The 14,405-nt window shown below is 42.2% G+C and overlaps 1 protein-coding gene across 3 annotated transcripts in view; it reads right to left on the bottom strand.

Moving 5' to 3' along the window:
• Positions 1-309: 309 nt before the first annotated feature.
• FAXC (failed axon connections homolog, metaxin like GST domain containing) overlaps positions 310-14,405 on the bottom strand; it is a 30,016-nt gene continuing 15,920 nt past the window's right edge. For all 3 annotated transcript variants that reach the window (XM_083433537.1, XM_083433539.1, XM_083433538.1), the window contains 3 exons: positions 12,791-13,008; positions 11,296-11,412; positions 310-8,630 (listed from right to left, as the gene is read on the bottom strand). In XM_083433537.1, the coding sequence (XP_083289663.1) occupies positions 8,344-8,630; positions 11,296-11,412; positions 12,791-13,008 (622 nt within the window). In that variant the 3' untranslated portion in view covers positions 310-8,343. The remainder of the gene's footprint in view (positions 8,631-11,295; positions 11,413-12,790; positions 13,009-14,405) is intronic.

The following is a 14,405-nucleotide window of genomic DNA, read 5'->3' as shown; positions in this document are numbered from 1 at the left end:
ACCTGAGGTGAGGCATGATTTTGGGGGGTGTCTACATTCAGCCCCCAGACCTGAGGTTCCACCACCTATGATCTATATCAGACTTCCTCAACCTCAGCCCTCCAGATGTTTTGAGACTACAATTCCCATCATCCCTGACCACTGGTCCTGCTAGCTAGGGATCATGGGAGTTCTAGGCCAAAAAACATCTGGAGGTCCAAGGTTGAGGAAGCCTGATCTATTTCCTGTAACACACAGGTAAGAAATATGGCGGTAGCAAGCACTGGTATTTCTTAAAATCTAAGGCAAGAAGAACAAAGATGGACTCACATATTTGATATCTGTTCATTATCATTTACATTTAAACATCAACTACATATAGCATTGAGACCAAATATACAGATTTCCACATGTATATATTTACACACACACATTGATCAACATAGTGCACAGTTTAAAGGTATGTTACACTCAAGTGCACAAGTTTAAATATGGCTTTATAAACTAGTAGTAATAACAGTACTAAAATAATGGATACCCCATGTAACTTCATAAATGAAAAATAACAAATAGAATCCTTTTTGTCTTCTAACAATGTGTTACTTATTTCTGTAAAACAATACACAGGGAACAGTTGGGCATTAGCTTGTTGTTCCACACCAGCTACATACATTTCATTCTTTCCCCAATATTTTTGGATACCCTGGTTAGAAAGACCCTTGGAGTTATCAGTGTTTTTAAAAATTAAAATCTGCATATTGTTCTGAACAAAATATTGGAGTCATAATAAATTTGAAAGAGGGCACAGACAAGTAGACTGATCCATATAAAAAAATATGCCACAAACCAATGAATCCTTCATCTTTTTAATGAGTGTAAAAACAATAGCAACTGAACAGCAGCCCAAATCCTGCTAATTACCACAAAGTCTTGACTTACCAGTGAACATATACAGAACAGATAACATGATACTACTCCATCAGGGTTCCACTCATTTGTAATATACATATGCTGGACCAGATATAAGATGCAATTTGTGTAGCAAGATGTCTGGAGACAGAATGTGCATATGCAGTACCATGTTAATTTCCCACTCTCGTGTTTATTTCATGCCATCTACGCAATGCCATTGCATAGCCTGCAGTGAAGTTTCCCTTAACCATACATATTATGCAACATGAATGGCAACACCAGTTTCAAGGCCAGATGATACAATTATCATTTGTAAACTGAGAAAAGAAAACTACATGGTAACAAACTCCGGTCATTCTGTTGCAGCTAAGCTTCTTTGTGCCTTCATTTGTAGTGTTTTCCATGCCTGCTAAAAACTTGTGTTCAGGCAAACCTACACAAACGTATGATTTCATTATGTATACTTGTCCTCAAATGCAGTTGATCTTAATCTATATTACGATAATTTTATGATGGCTACTTGCTTTTAAGGTCTGTTGAACTTATTGGTATTTTCTTATATTTTATACTATCGAGGGGTATTAAGAGGTATATAAATTGTTTAATAAATGTGCCGCCATTTTCTAAAATATATACAGTGGTACCTCGGGTTACATACGCTTCAGGTTACATACGCTTCAGGTTACAGACTCCGCTAACGCAGAAATAGTGCTTCAGGTTAAGAACTTTGCTTCAGGAGGAGAACAGAAATCGTGCTCCGGCAGCGCAGCAGCAGCAGGAGGCCGCATTAGCTAAAGTGGTGCTTCAGGTTAAGAACAGTTTCAGGTTAAGTACGGACCTCTGGAACGAATGAAGTACTTAACCTGAGGTACCACTGTATTTAACTATGTCCAGGGGCCAGTGTACACACTCTCTCTTTAGGCCAGGGGTGGCTAAGCTGTAGCGCTCCAGATGTTGCTGGCTATAACTTCCATCAGTCCCAACCCACATAGCCAATGGTCAGGGAGGATGAGACTCATAGCCCAGAAATATCTGAAGGTTGGTGACCCATGCTTTAGACCAGAATGAGGAAGCTCTGGCTCCTGAGCTAAATCTGGCTTGTCAAGGAACCTCCATTTGGCCCACCAGTTTGTATCAGGCAAGTCACATCCACCTATAGCCAACAGCAACCACCCATAGACCACATCACATGCGGCCTTTTTCTCTTCTGAGCTTGAAGAACGGGGCTAATTTATTAATTTACATCCTCCTCCCTTGCCAAAACAACTTCTGCAGGTAGCACCATATAAGCTGAGCAGTAAGTAACACGTGAAACACATTGCATTTCATATCTCCTGCTCAGTACACAATCACAGCACTCATCTTCTAGATGCCAAAATCAAAGAAGAGCAAGAGAGGCATATTGTATCACTGACAAAATATCAGCAACAAAAAAACACAAAGGAAAACCCTCCGGCACAAACCTTCAAACCTGTCAAGCCAGAGGTCTGCGCACATTTCCACCACTAAGGCAAAAAGAAAACAAAACCAAAAAAAAACCATTTAAAATCCTGCTTCCTTCCTATCCAAGTCATGTCAACTCTTTTCATCAAAGCCTGGCGCCATAAATATTCTGTCTTCTTCTGAAGGTTATGATTGGGGGGCATAGCAGACTAGCTGGTGTGCACACACACATATACATTTTTAGGAAAATAAAAGAAAGCATGGCACCTGTTATATACTATCCATTTCAATGTAGCAAAACTGAAACATTTGACTCATCAGTGAAAGATCTAGCCAGGCCAGCACAACTGGTACTCCACCCAGGCTGATCATGGAGCATGTATTGTGGCCTGCCAATTAGTTGACAACCCCATGCTATGTAGTCCCAGGTACTCCTTAAAGGTTCACTTTGGTGAATAATATGTTATGCTTGTATGATCTACTGATTCATTCACCAGCAGAAGATAAGTATTCAGCTGTAGTGGCCCATCAATGACAGCCACCTCTTAAATGCTGCGCATCTTTCCCTTTTGTCTCTGTGGAGTACAAACAAATCTAGCTATCAACTAGAGATTCAAGTAAGGTATACATTGAGACCTCCTGCTTGCATGCCCAGTCTTGCTTTTGTCTGGTACAGCTTGTTCCCCTACAATCTGCTACATCTAAGGAAACGAGGACACATGAAATACATGCTGTTGCTCAATCACATTAGTTAACTTTGGGTAAACACCTTCTGTTGAAATTGGCAATATGCTCTTGCTTAGGTCCAAATGCATATCTGCTTCTTGAGATTGTTTCCTATTTGTGGCAGAGGGAAGGGCGAGGAATTGACTGTTAAGGTTGTCATATACCCACTTGATACAGGTGTCAAGAGTGCAATGCTCAAATTGGCAGCCTTGGTGGCCCATAAAGAGAGAAGGGAGCCACTTGACAACCACAACGTTCATTCTGTGCTAACAAAAAAAACAGAAAAATTAAGAGAGGAAGAAGTCGTCGGGTGCAGTATAACTTGTACAATTTGACAAACCTAGCTGTCAAATTTCCTGATGCATTTGAATACTCACATTTTTCAAAGAAAACTGTGCATCTATACAGCAAGCTAATTGATATTTTGCCAAGTAGTCTCTCCGAGTTTGGCTTACCAGATTATTGGATTGCACCCATTACTGTCTCTCAGAGAAACAGCTTTTTAAAAACTGGCTATTTGTATAAGTGTGGAATACATTTTTCCTTGGGAAGAACAGGGATATCTGAAACCTTATCTTGCATGTATCCCATTTCTGTGTGGTACAGCCTCATCTAACCAAAAAGTAATGTCAAATCAATCTCCTAGCACCACAACTTACAATATGATCTGGCTCTTTAATTTCAATACTTTTTATAGGGTCACAGTCATTGCCAGACATCTTTTGCAAAGAGAGTAACTATATTTCTTCAATAGAAGCAAGATCTTCAACTCTTTATCTTAGAAATCAATATACTTATGGTATTCAAAAGGTTTGCGTGTCCATGCATAGTTGCCTTATCCAGTTTAAACTCAAGCAACTCAATTGGCCTCACCAAGGGGGGAACACAGGCTACTTAGCTTCTTCCAAATAACCTGAGTTGTTCCTAAGAAAGAAAAGGCATACAATGTGATAAATACATTCACACATTTCTGGGGGGGAAACAGAAAACCCTGCAGCTAAAAAATATCATGGGTTCCAGACATAACACCATGTCCTTTGTAGCTTCCTTGCAAGGTTTCCAAAGGCTGCTTCTTTGGATAGACAGAAAGAAGGAAAAGAAACTGCTTTAAAGGTTCAAGTAATTTTCCCCAGGCAGACAAACAAAGCCGTCTTAGAGTTGTACCCAACAGTATTGCTCAGGTGATGGTAAGGCTTGCAGAATGGAGAGAGAAGCAATTCAACCTCCTTTTTAAAACACCCCTCGTGCACTCATCCAAAACTGTGCTAGAAGCTCCACCAAACCTATGAAGAAGATATATTACTATCATCATCATCATCGATATTCCAATTAATTTGTTAATCAGCTTCTAAACCAGCATCTCAAGGCGATTTACACAAGAGATCCTTAAAACCAATTAAAAAACACAAAGACAACATATACATTAAACAAGACTAAACCCAAACAATGGACACTTGTGGTAAAGACCCATTTATCCAGCTTTGAAACCCTGTTGGGACAAAAAAAATGTCCTTAACTGTTTTCCATAAAGTGCAGGTAGTAACTTGACAGGAATGCTATTCCACAGAACAGGGGCAGGCACACAAAAAGCCTTGCTTTGAGATACTGCAGAGCAGGCTTCTGTGATCTTGGGAGCTTGCTGAAAAAACTCTCCAGAAGACCACAATGATCTACTGGAAGTGTCTGCTCATGAGGCCAACTGAAGCAGCTGCTTTGGGTGGTGGAATCCTGCCCGGCGCTGTCCCCATGGGTGCCCTTGCCCACTTCTGCCACCAGGGTTGCACACTGGTGGTTTCTGGTGGGATCTTGCAAAAGTTCTGCAAGATCTAGTTGGAAGCCACCCTGGCAGGTGTGTGACCCCAGTAAGCACCTGATAAATGGGAGGGGATGCCCCTGTCTATTGGGTGTATAAGAGATAAAGCAGTCTCCCAACTAACCTGGACCTGAGCTGTGTAGGGTCTTATACGTTAGCACCAACACCTCAAATACATTTACGCAATATTAGGAGGGGGTGCAGTGGGAGGCAGAATGACCCAAAATTGCTTCCCTCTCCAGTCCACTGATGGGAGTCTTACCATCAACTGAGAAACACAACTGGACACAACCCAAACACAGATCCAATTATTTTCAAACACATTTGCACCAGTGCAGTGATTTCTCATTCAAGCCATTAAAGAGAAGAATGCAAAATCTTTGTATGACCCTATATTCAAAAGAGGCGACAATCATAATGAATATTCTTTCTAAGGGTGTGCCCAAAGTGCTATGATTTTGGAGACCAGAAAGTATGTGGTTGTTTGAGATGTTTTTGTTGCAGGGGTGGAAACCACTGTTATTTCTGTGAAGCACTTCTGTGATTCCCTGTGGTCTGCTGTGGAAAGCGCAACAGTGGGGTGGGAACCTGAAAGCACTCCCCAATTAAAGATTACTTACAGAGCTTGGTTTTATGGATGTTGGTGCATTTTATTGTTGCTGCAAGTTGTTGCTTTGCTTTTTAATTGTTAACATATCTAGCCATCTATATTTATCCAAGTATAGGTTTCAATAATTTTACATTATCTATATGTCATAGTGTTAAGTTGTTTGAGTGTGTTTTGACATAGAAAAGCAACCAATATATTAATAAATATGAACAAACAGAGCAAATGGAGCTTAGAAGCAGAGTGATCACATGCACCGTCTAGAAAATCCTGCCCCATCCACATTCAAGACACTTCCAAGCACCCTCACAAGCCACTAAAAACTTGGCAGCCCCAGCTGTTCCAGAAGGGGCTCAAAGCACCTTTCAATACCATCAACCATCATGGTATTCTTCTGCTTATCTGGGGATTTATTAAGTGGTTTTCAGCACCAGCCACCATGGTACACTGGGGGAGTGATTTGTACTGATGAGGATTTTAAGTTGGACCGTTTGTATATGGATTGGAAGCCACACTGGGAGCAGTTAAAACGAAGAAGAGCAGGATATGGGAATAAATAAATACAAATAAAGACATTCAACCCTGTGTTTTGTTGGGTGTCTGGTCCTTTGGAAAGCCACAGAAGTTCAGAGGAAGCCAAGAGGCCAACAAGATTTCCCTAGCTCACAAGACTTAAGGCCTCAGTTGGCATCCATCACCAAATATCATCGTTACAGACAAGGCACAATGAATTTTTGCCGCTGCTACCAACTTATCTGTCTTTTCAGGCATATTTGGAACCAGCAAGAGTAAAGCAGAGGCCTTGTTAACCTCCCATCAAACATTCCATAGTGTTTTTGTTTCTCTTTGTAGAAAGGCATCAGCTAAGTGTTGGGACCTTCAAGGGGATATCCTGCCTACGAACATTTTTTTTATGGATAATGAGAGTAGCTACTGTTCTCATAAACTACGTTTCAAAGAAGGAATAGGCCACATAGCAACTAAGAAAATTCCAGGAACTAGAAAATTAGGTCTATGATAAGTAAACTAGAAGCACATATTCATTAGACCAGGCATCCTGGTTCAGTGTATCCCAGTTTATCTCTAGAGGTTTCATATCTTGCTTCCGGTTGCAAGGACACTTGTGTCCTGACTGAGCAGCTCACTATGAAGATGGATATACCGTAATTACATCTGGATATGCATTTGGAGATGAATCGTATAGCTCAAGTTATCTCTGGCTCAATGGGAACCCCAAAGCACCCAGAAAACGATAAAAATTAGTCTGCAAACTCCAATATACCTTCCCTACAGTAGCCCAGTCTGTGTAAGGTTGCATTCTCTTTGGGTGGGGAGAAAAGGAGAGAAACCATTTTCTTTCCATCTCCATTAGTTTGCTTATACACAGACAATTGTTTAACACTGACCCAAACACTGATGGAGCCACAAGAAGTGGGAGATGGTTAATAATGGGCAAAAGAGTGGTTTCAAATACATCTTGCTAACAGACAGACTGCTCCAAGCGTGGGCTCAGCTGGAGTCAGAGCTCTGGAAATTCATTTAGGGTTGAATAGGGGAGTATAAATACTTATATATAAAATCCCAGAAGCTGGTGCCCCAAGTGCCTTTCCTTTCAGAATCCTGTCCTGTAACAAAACCAGTTGCCTTTGCAAACATCTGCAGCACACCACCATGTTCTGGATGTTAGATGTTTGTGGCATGCTCCACCGAAGAGCTGCTAAAAGCTCCTTGGGAAGATTATTAAGTACTAGCAGAAAGCCTGTTGTTGTTGTTGTTGTTGTGTGTAAGGAAGACTTGTATACTGGGAGGACATCAGTGAAGGCTGCAGCACACTGTAGGATCCTAGTGAGAAACAGACCTCTAATTCAGAGATGGAGAGGAGAGAAAACCAAGCATTCATTTATGTAGTAGAGAAAGGGTGTGTTGTTGTTTTTTAAGTGTAAAGGAAGGTCTTTGGGTGAAGACTAAACCTCTTCTTTTGACCTCCAACAATTCAAGTCCTCAAAAATCAGTTCTGCTTCTCTGTGCATAGCTCACCTCTCCATCTGCATAACCTGAACTTGGCTTCTGCTTCTCAGTCACACAAAAGTGTGATGAAATGTTGGCAGTGGGCTTTATCCATAAGGCTGAAGAGCAAAATTGGTGCACTGACCCCTTAAAAAAAAAAGTTGCAATATAAATAAATAAATTGCCAAGCTGATGTGTCAGATGGGAAACAGTTGGTGGGATTTTGAATGCAAAAACAACTACCCCTCATTCTTTTTGTCTCTGTTGGCTGTTTCTCTGTGAAACTGGGGACCAGGTGAACCTTCCCCATACGGGTGCACAGAGGAAACGCAGTCACTTGGCACACCCAAACTTATGGAGGACACAGAGGGGCAGGGTGGAGATAATGTTATAATCCCTCACTGTGTTTACTCCATTCAACCATTTCCACAATCTATGTAGAGACGAGAAATGAAGTCCTAATGACCCCTCTTTCCTCCCTCCACCAAGCCTGTCTCTGGGAAGATATCAGCTCAAACATCAGCCTTTCTCAATACTTCCTTTTGGCCTATGGATGGTTTCTGTATATCATTCTGGAATGTTCTTCTTTAAAAAGGGGGGTGATCTCGGCCCCACACATTACCTTCCTTGTCAACTATACCACCTTGTTAAACAGAATTAAAAATGGTTTCTCTAGAATCCAGTGGAATGTTCTAATAAAAATAAAAATGCTGAAAAGATCCACATGAATGGCATAAAGCAACATTGTCTCACATCCCAACCAATTTGGGTCTCTTTAGAACCTGGGCCAATTGACAGGATTCCCAGGAGGTGGTGGCATTTCTGATAAAAGATGGAGAAGCGTTTTGTAGACACATCACTTGCATTGTTCATGATCTGTGTAGTCATCCATGTCCACATCAGAATCGAAGAGGGAATGTCCCGTGTAATCGGTGTCAGGTGTTCGCGAAAAACTATTCTCGGTTCCCTCATCGTCAAATGTTTCTGTCCTTGAGTAAAAACTGAAGTCCTGCAACGGTTGAGTCTTACTTGCTTCACTGCTTTCTTCTGACTCGTACAGAGTGTTGTCATCATCATGGTGCCATTCTGGCCAAAATTTCCTCCTTATTCTCTCACAGTACATAGCAAGGTTAATCAGTTCTCCTAAGAAAACACAGGGAGGGAAGGAAATAGCATTATATGATTACCCAACTACAAAGCCTTTAAATGTAGTAATAATATTTTTATTTTTCATTGAGAAAATACAATTCATTTTATTTTTATAATGCATAACTCACTTTTCACTACCTCCTGAAATAAAACTAGGTTTAACTAGGTGTCTGAAATTCAGCAGGGATGGGGCTTATGAGAGGGAGTGCCACAGAGTTGAACCTGCAACACTGAAGGGAAGGCTTCTCATCATGCGTCTGGTCCATAGGGAACCACTATTAGTGGTCCTCCAGTTAATATCAGTGAGCAAAATGGGATGTACAGCCTTAAGGCAGTCCTAAAGGTATTCCAGGCCTAAGTTATTCATGTGCACTAGTACAAGAACTTTGACTCTGGCCTGGTAGCAGATGGGAAGCTAGTGCAGATTTTTTAATACTTGTGTCTAGGCCTGGCATTCTGCATTACCTGAAGTCTCCAGATCACACCCAAGGGCAGACCCACATAGAGAATGTTGCAGTAATCAAGTCTTGAGGTTACCAATGCATGTACAAGAGTGGTCAGGTTGTTTGTCAGATGGCTGTTGCAGTTGCTCAAGAGTAAGCAGGCAGGACTCCAACCTGTCTTTTACAGGCTTTATTTTGGTGCAAACTATTTACAGTGAAGAGCGTCATAAGTTCATGTCTGGCTCAATCGCTAGCAGAATTCGGGAGTGGTCTTTCTTTGTACCCCCCCCCCAACATAAAAGTTTCGTTACCCCCAACCGTCTCCGCCCCTCTCTGCACCTCAGACTACTGCGCAGGATGGGCGATGGCAAGGGCGTGTTTCCCCCCTCTCCGGCTTGCTCAGGAGTGGTGTTAAGGCTCCCACTAGCATCCTCTTCCCCACTGGAGGTGCGGCTTTCCTCCTCCTCGGAAGAGAAACTGCTTTCCTTCTATTTCTCACCTCTGAGCCGATGGCAGTTCCCTGACCTTGTTGTTATATATTTATTTATACATCATGTTGTTCTTGTTTTCCTGACAGGACTCAAGGCAGTTTACAGTTAAAAATAAGGACCACTAAAAATGTAAATATATATATTTTTAAATATTGTTTAATTTTAAAAGGGACCCTTGTGGTCCTTTCCATCTCTATGATTCTATAAGGCATCTCCATATGATAACTTGCTGATTTCTTTTAGAAGAAGGGTATTTTTCATATACAACCAATTTGCTTCACAATCTTGTGGCTACATCTCAAAGTACCATTCCTATTTGTTCATACTTTAGAACACATTTTATTGACTTGTTCACTGTTATATGTAACAGCAGCCATTATCTAGAAGACAAAAATGATATATGTTCTGAGGACAACATGGGACAAAATGAAGCCTAACAAACAGCAGTGGATGAATGCTTTCCCCTATAGCCTGTTTTTAGAACTCTAATAGACATAGGTAATGTGCAACCTTGTACCACCAGGTGGCAGGGTTGTCTGAGAGAGACTTGCCTTTCTTCATCAGGATTCTACAAGAAAATATTCTGTAGAACAATATTTTTCACATACATAAACATAACGTATAAGTTCATAACGGTTCCCTCATTGTGAGAAGTCAAGTTACAGGGAACCAGGCAGAGGGCCTTCTCAGTTGTGGCGCCTGCCCTGTGGAATGCCCTCCCATCAGATGTCAAAGAAATAAACAACTACAGTGGTACCTCGGGTTAAGAACTTAATTCATTCTGGAGGTCCATTCTTAACCTGGTAGACTATACCTCAGCCCTCCGGCAGCTAATCTGTGGGGTACGAAAGGGTACACACTGCTATTTAATATCTATATGAAGCCACTGGAGGCAGTCATGGGGAGACCTAGAGCAAGGTGTCACCAGCACACTGAGGATGCCCAGGTCTATTTCACTGTAGCATCTGAATCAGGAGAGGTTGCGCATGGCTAAACTTGTGCCTGCCTAGATGCAGTCATGGACTGGATGAGAGGTAATGAACTGAAACTTAAATCAAGATGATAGGATCGAACAGCAGAGACACAGCTGGCCTCAATCAGAAGTCAGGCATTTAATATCACCAGTCTGATGCTCTTCTACCAGAGATTTGGCAGGTATCCTTGCTTTTTACTTTCAGACATCACTTGAAGATCATTTTATGGCCTACAGACCTATGCAGTTGTTTACTCAAGGAAATTTTAGCCTGACATTTACAAATTGTTCTCTATTGTCTTTATAGTTTGTTTGCTTTTTATGTTGCCATTCATCATCCAGATGTTTTGGAGAGGGTGATATATATTAGTTTGACATTTAAAACTCTGATCTTAGACCATAGGTTTTGCCTGAAGTCAGAAGTCCCATGCACACTTAGCCCCTTCAGCAAAGCACTATGCCTCCTGGCTCCACCTTCCTGACAGTGTTCACCATCCCAGCTCTACCTTCTGACTTCCCTGTCTTGGTCAAAAATCTGAAGGGTGAGCTAACGGCAGTCACTTAGCTTGGATAGCTCAGTTGGTTAGAGCATGTTGCTAATGGCAAGGTTGCAAGTTTGATCCTCATATGGGGCAGTTGCAAATTCCTGAATTGCATGAATAGGCCTTGGATCAGATTGCAAACAGGTCCTTTCCATTCACTATCAGACAATGCCTTCAAATCCATAATGCAGGAATTAAAGAAGCCCCTACCTTTAATTAGTCTCTCCGGCCTAGTTCCTGGCAGCGTCCACATTGCCTGTGCTAGATGTCCAAAGACTGTAGCATCTAAAGTGGAAAGTTTGGGCCCCATGATGTACTTCTTGTCACCTACAAAACAAAGCCAAAAGCATTTCTTTCTTTTTTTAAGCCTGTGGGTATTTATTTATTTCTCCCCTCCCAACTCACATACTGGTGACATCCTGCTATTATCTTCAAAGCATTAAGCTCAGCAGTTGAGCTTTTAAATCACAAATCACCAGGCACAAATTTCAATGATTGTAGAATGGCATTGCCATGTCACTGCAGGGGTATTTCAGCCAATTAATGCATCAAAAGGAAGAGTGTGTTAGAGTTCATACTGTATATAAGCCTGCATTTGAGGGCTACTGCAATATGACCAAGGAGTTTTGTGTGTTAGCAGTGATAGACAATTTCCCCCAAAGAATAAGATAAGCCCACAGTGCTCATTTAGCACAGGGGTGGGGGGCCTCAGCTACTACACAAGCAGCCTATTACACAAAGGCAAGAGTCAGCCTATTACACAAAGGCAAGACCCATTGCTCTCTCCACTTCTTGCCTCTGGCCCCAGGGGTGTGGGGCTTCTCGCCAGTGCCCAGGGCAGATGCAGAGTGTGCTTGTTCAGCCCTCACCTTGGACCCCACCAGGCAGGCACCCCCCAGCCCCTACCATCAACAGGCAAGCGCTTGGGTGCTGGATGAGACACATGGAGGGTTATCTTCACCCTTCGTGCTCTCCAGCCCCCACCACTGGCAGGGCACAACAGGAATCTTTGTAAGTGCACCTGGTTTGTGCCCCCCCTATTGTGTGCCCGGGGCACCAGCCCCCCCCCCCCCACACACACACACACTACACCTCTGCCTGGCCTTCATGCCATAGGCATCTGGCCTCCAAAAGGTTGCCCCAGAGAATTGTGATGTTGGGGCCGACAAAGGTTCCATACCCCCTGAATCAGAGTCATCATTGCATAGGCAAATGAGGATGCTCATTCGCAAGGGAACTCTATGTGTGCATTACTGTGGAGTGGAAATGTGTGCAGTAATTTTAGGTGCCGGTATATTTAATTATTGTAGAGAATTTGAATGAATCATGGTGCATTCCCGAAAACATGTCTGAATCCTAGAATGCTGAGCCAAGTCTTCAATGACACCAGCTCTGCAGGTTTCCTTTCAACACAAAATTACTCTTACGCAGAATCAGAGTTGAATAGCCAAGACTGTGAATAATGAGAAATTAATCTCTAAAATCAACGCAACTAAATAAAATGTATGTTGGCATATGAAAGCATCTCACGGTGGCTGAATTTCTGAAGCGTGTGCAATTTGGATTGTGGGGGAGATAATTTAACACATTCATGAGGCATATACCTAAACTATGCATAAGATGAAAGTGGTTGGAATAGTCTATCAAAACAAGTGATAATGCATTTTCAATATAATGTAATGTAATGAAAGGCACTGTACATTACCCAGAAGACCCGCCAGAGAGCGCATGTCTTTCTCCATCAGCTTGTAGATCTCTTCCTCAGAGAAGCGGCCGATGCCATGGCCATACATTTCCCGCCTCACTATTCCTTTCGTTATATGGCAGAGAATCCACTTCAGCAGGTCACTAAAAGGACCAGTAAAGGAAAGCATCTTCTGAGTCTCATGGAGATTGTCCACCCACTGGCAATATGCTAAGGTCCTAGAATGTGGTGAGGGGGGAAAAAACGTTTATAGCTGTGAGGAACATAAACACACTTCTCTCGACCAAACCCAAACGGAAGCTGATAAACACAGATTATAGGAAGAACAGACTTCATTGAGGCAGTAGATTCCCCAAACTTCTTTTGTGCTACACTGAAACAGAGAAACGCTGCTTCGGGGTGAGGGGGAGCACCATTTCACCACCCAGCTAGATCTACTATGAAGAGAAGGATGACAGTATAATTATCAAACTTCTTTCAAACTCTTATTTTTAAAAAATTTACTACTAATAATAATCTACTACTTTTTAAAAGTAGTAGATTATTAGTAGTAATAATCACACACACACGGGCTTCCACCTCAGTAATACTGTATTTAAAACATTTTTACACCTTCCTTTCCACAAAATGCCCATAATTATCTTGAAAGAATCAAGTTTTTCTAAAGTTTAGGTATGAGGAATTGGCTAGTGCTCTCACAGGCTAGTATCTCAGGTGCTTTTGCTTTTCCGTACATGGCTTACTCTTCTGAGGCCTCTGGAGCTATTTGCAATGTACCTTCTCTCTGCAGTGGCATACTGTGATTTGGAAAGACCGTTTTGTGGGTTGGTGTATGAGTGGCCCTACCTCCCAGCAGCAAGTTGCACCAGGTGGCATTTTAGTCCCATCTAACCCTTCAGCCTAGGCGATGATGATGCCAGTAATTACAAAGTAGTGACTGCAGACATTTTTGAAACAAAGGACTGCCTTGTGGATTAATAATAATGTTCTATAGCAATGCTTGTTTGAGTGTGAAAGCCACGTTTAATGGGACTGTTAATTACTTCTCTCAGCGACACTTGAATATTCCCCTTTCAAGAGGACTGCATGCAGCTGGAACCAGAGATGCACTTGTCAACACAGTACATTAACAGAGACTTCCAAAAGCTAAACATGCAAGGAAGCTACCAAGACAGACTTTGCGCTTGCGTGTCCCATACCCACCCACCTAGCCCCAGCCCTCGCCTCTTTCTCAGGACTATTCCGGGTAGCAGAGCAAATCACAACTTTAAAGGAGATCAACAATGCTCTCAAAGCTAGGCGCAGTAGTTTTTCAGCAAGGTTCAGAATGAAATATTTATAAACCCAGAAATACTTTCTAAGTGGTGTCAATTCAGGTCGTTTACCCTACAGAGCCTGTCTACCGGCTCTCTTCCTTTGCCTCCTCATGCTGGCTTTTGAACAAAGTTGAGCTTCACCATTACCCTAATGCAGCTTTTACCAACCAAATGCCCTCCAGATATTTTGGACCACAAGCCCCACCAGCGTAAGAGCACAGGAAGCTGCCTTAAACTGAGCCAGAGCATTTAGCTCAGTACTGTCTTACAACGGCCATCAGCAGTTGCCCAGGATTTCA

Source organism: Podarcis tiliguerta, assembly GCF_965153285.1.
Source record: "Podarcis tiliguerta genome assembly, chromosome: 3".
Taxonomy (NCBI): domain Eukaryota; kingdom Metazoa; phylum Chordata; class Lepidosauria; order Squamata; family Lacertidae; genus Podarcis; species Podarcis tiliguerta.
Note: the sequence above shows the minus strand (reverse complement) of the source record. Positions and strands in the feature narration are given on the sequence as shown.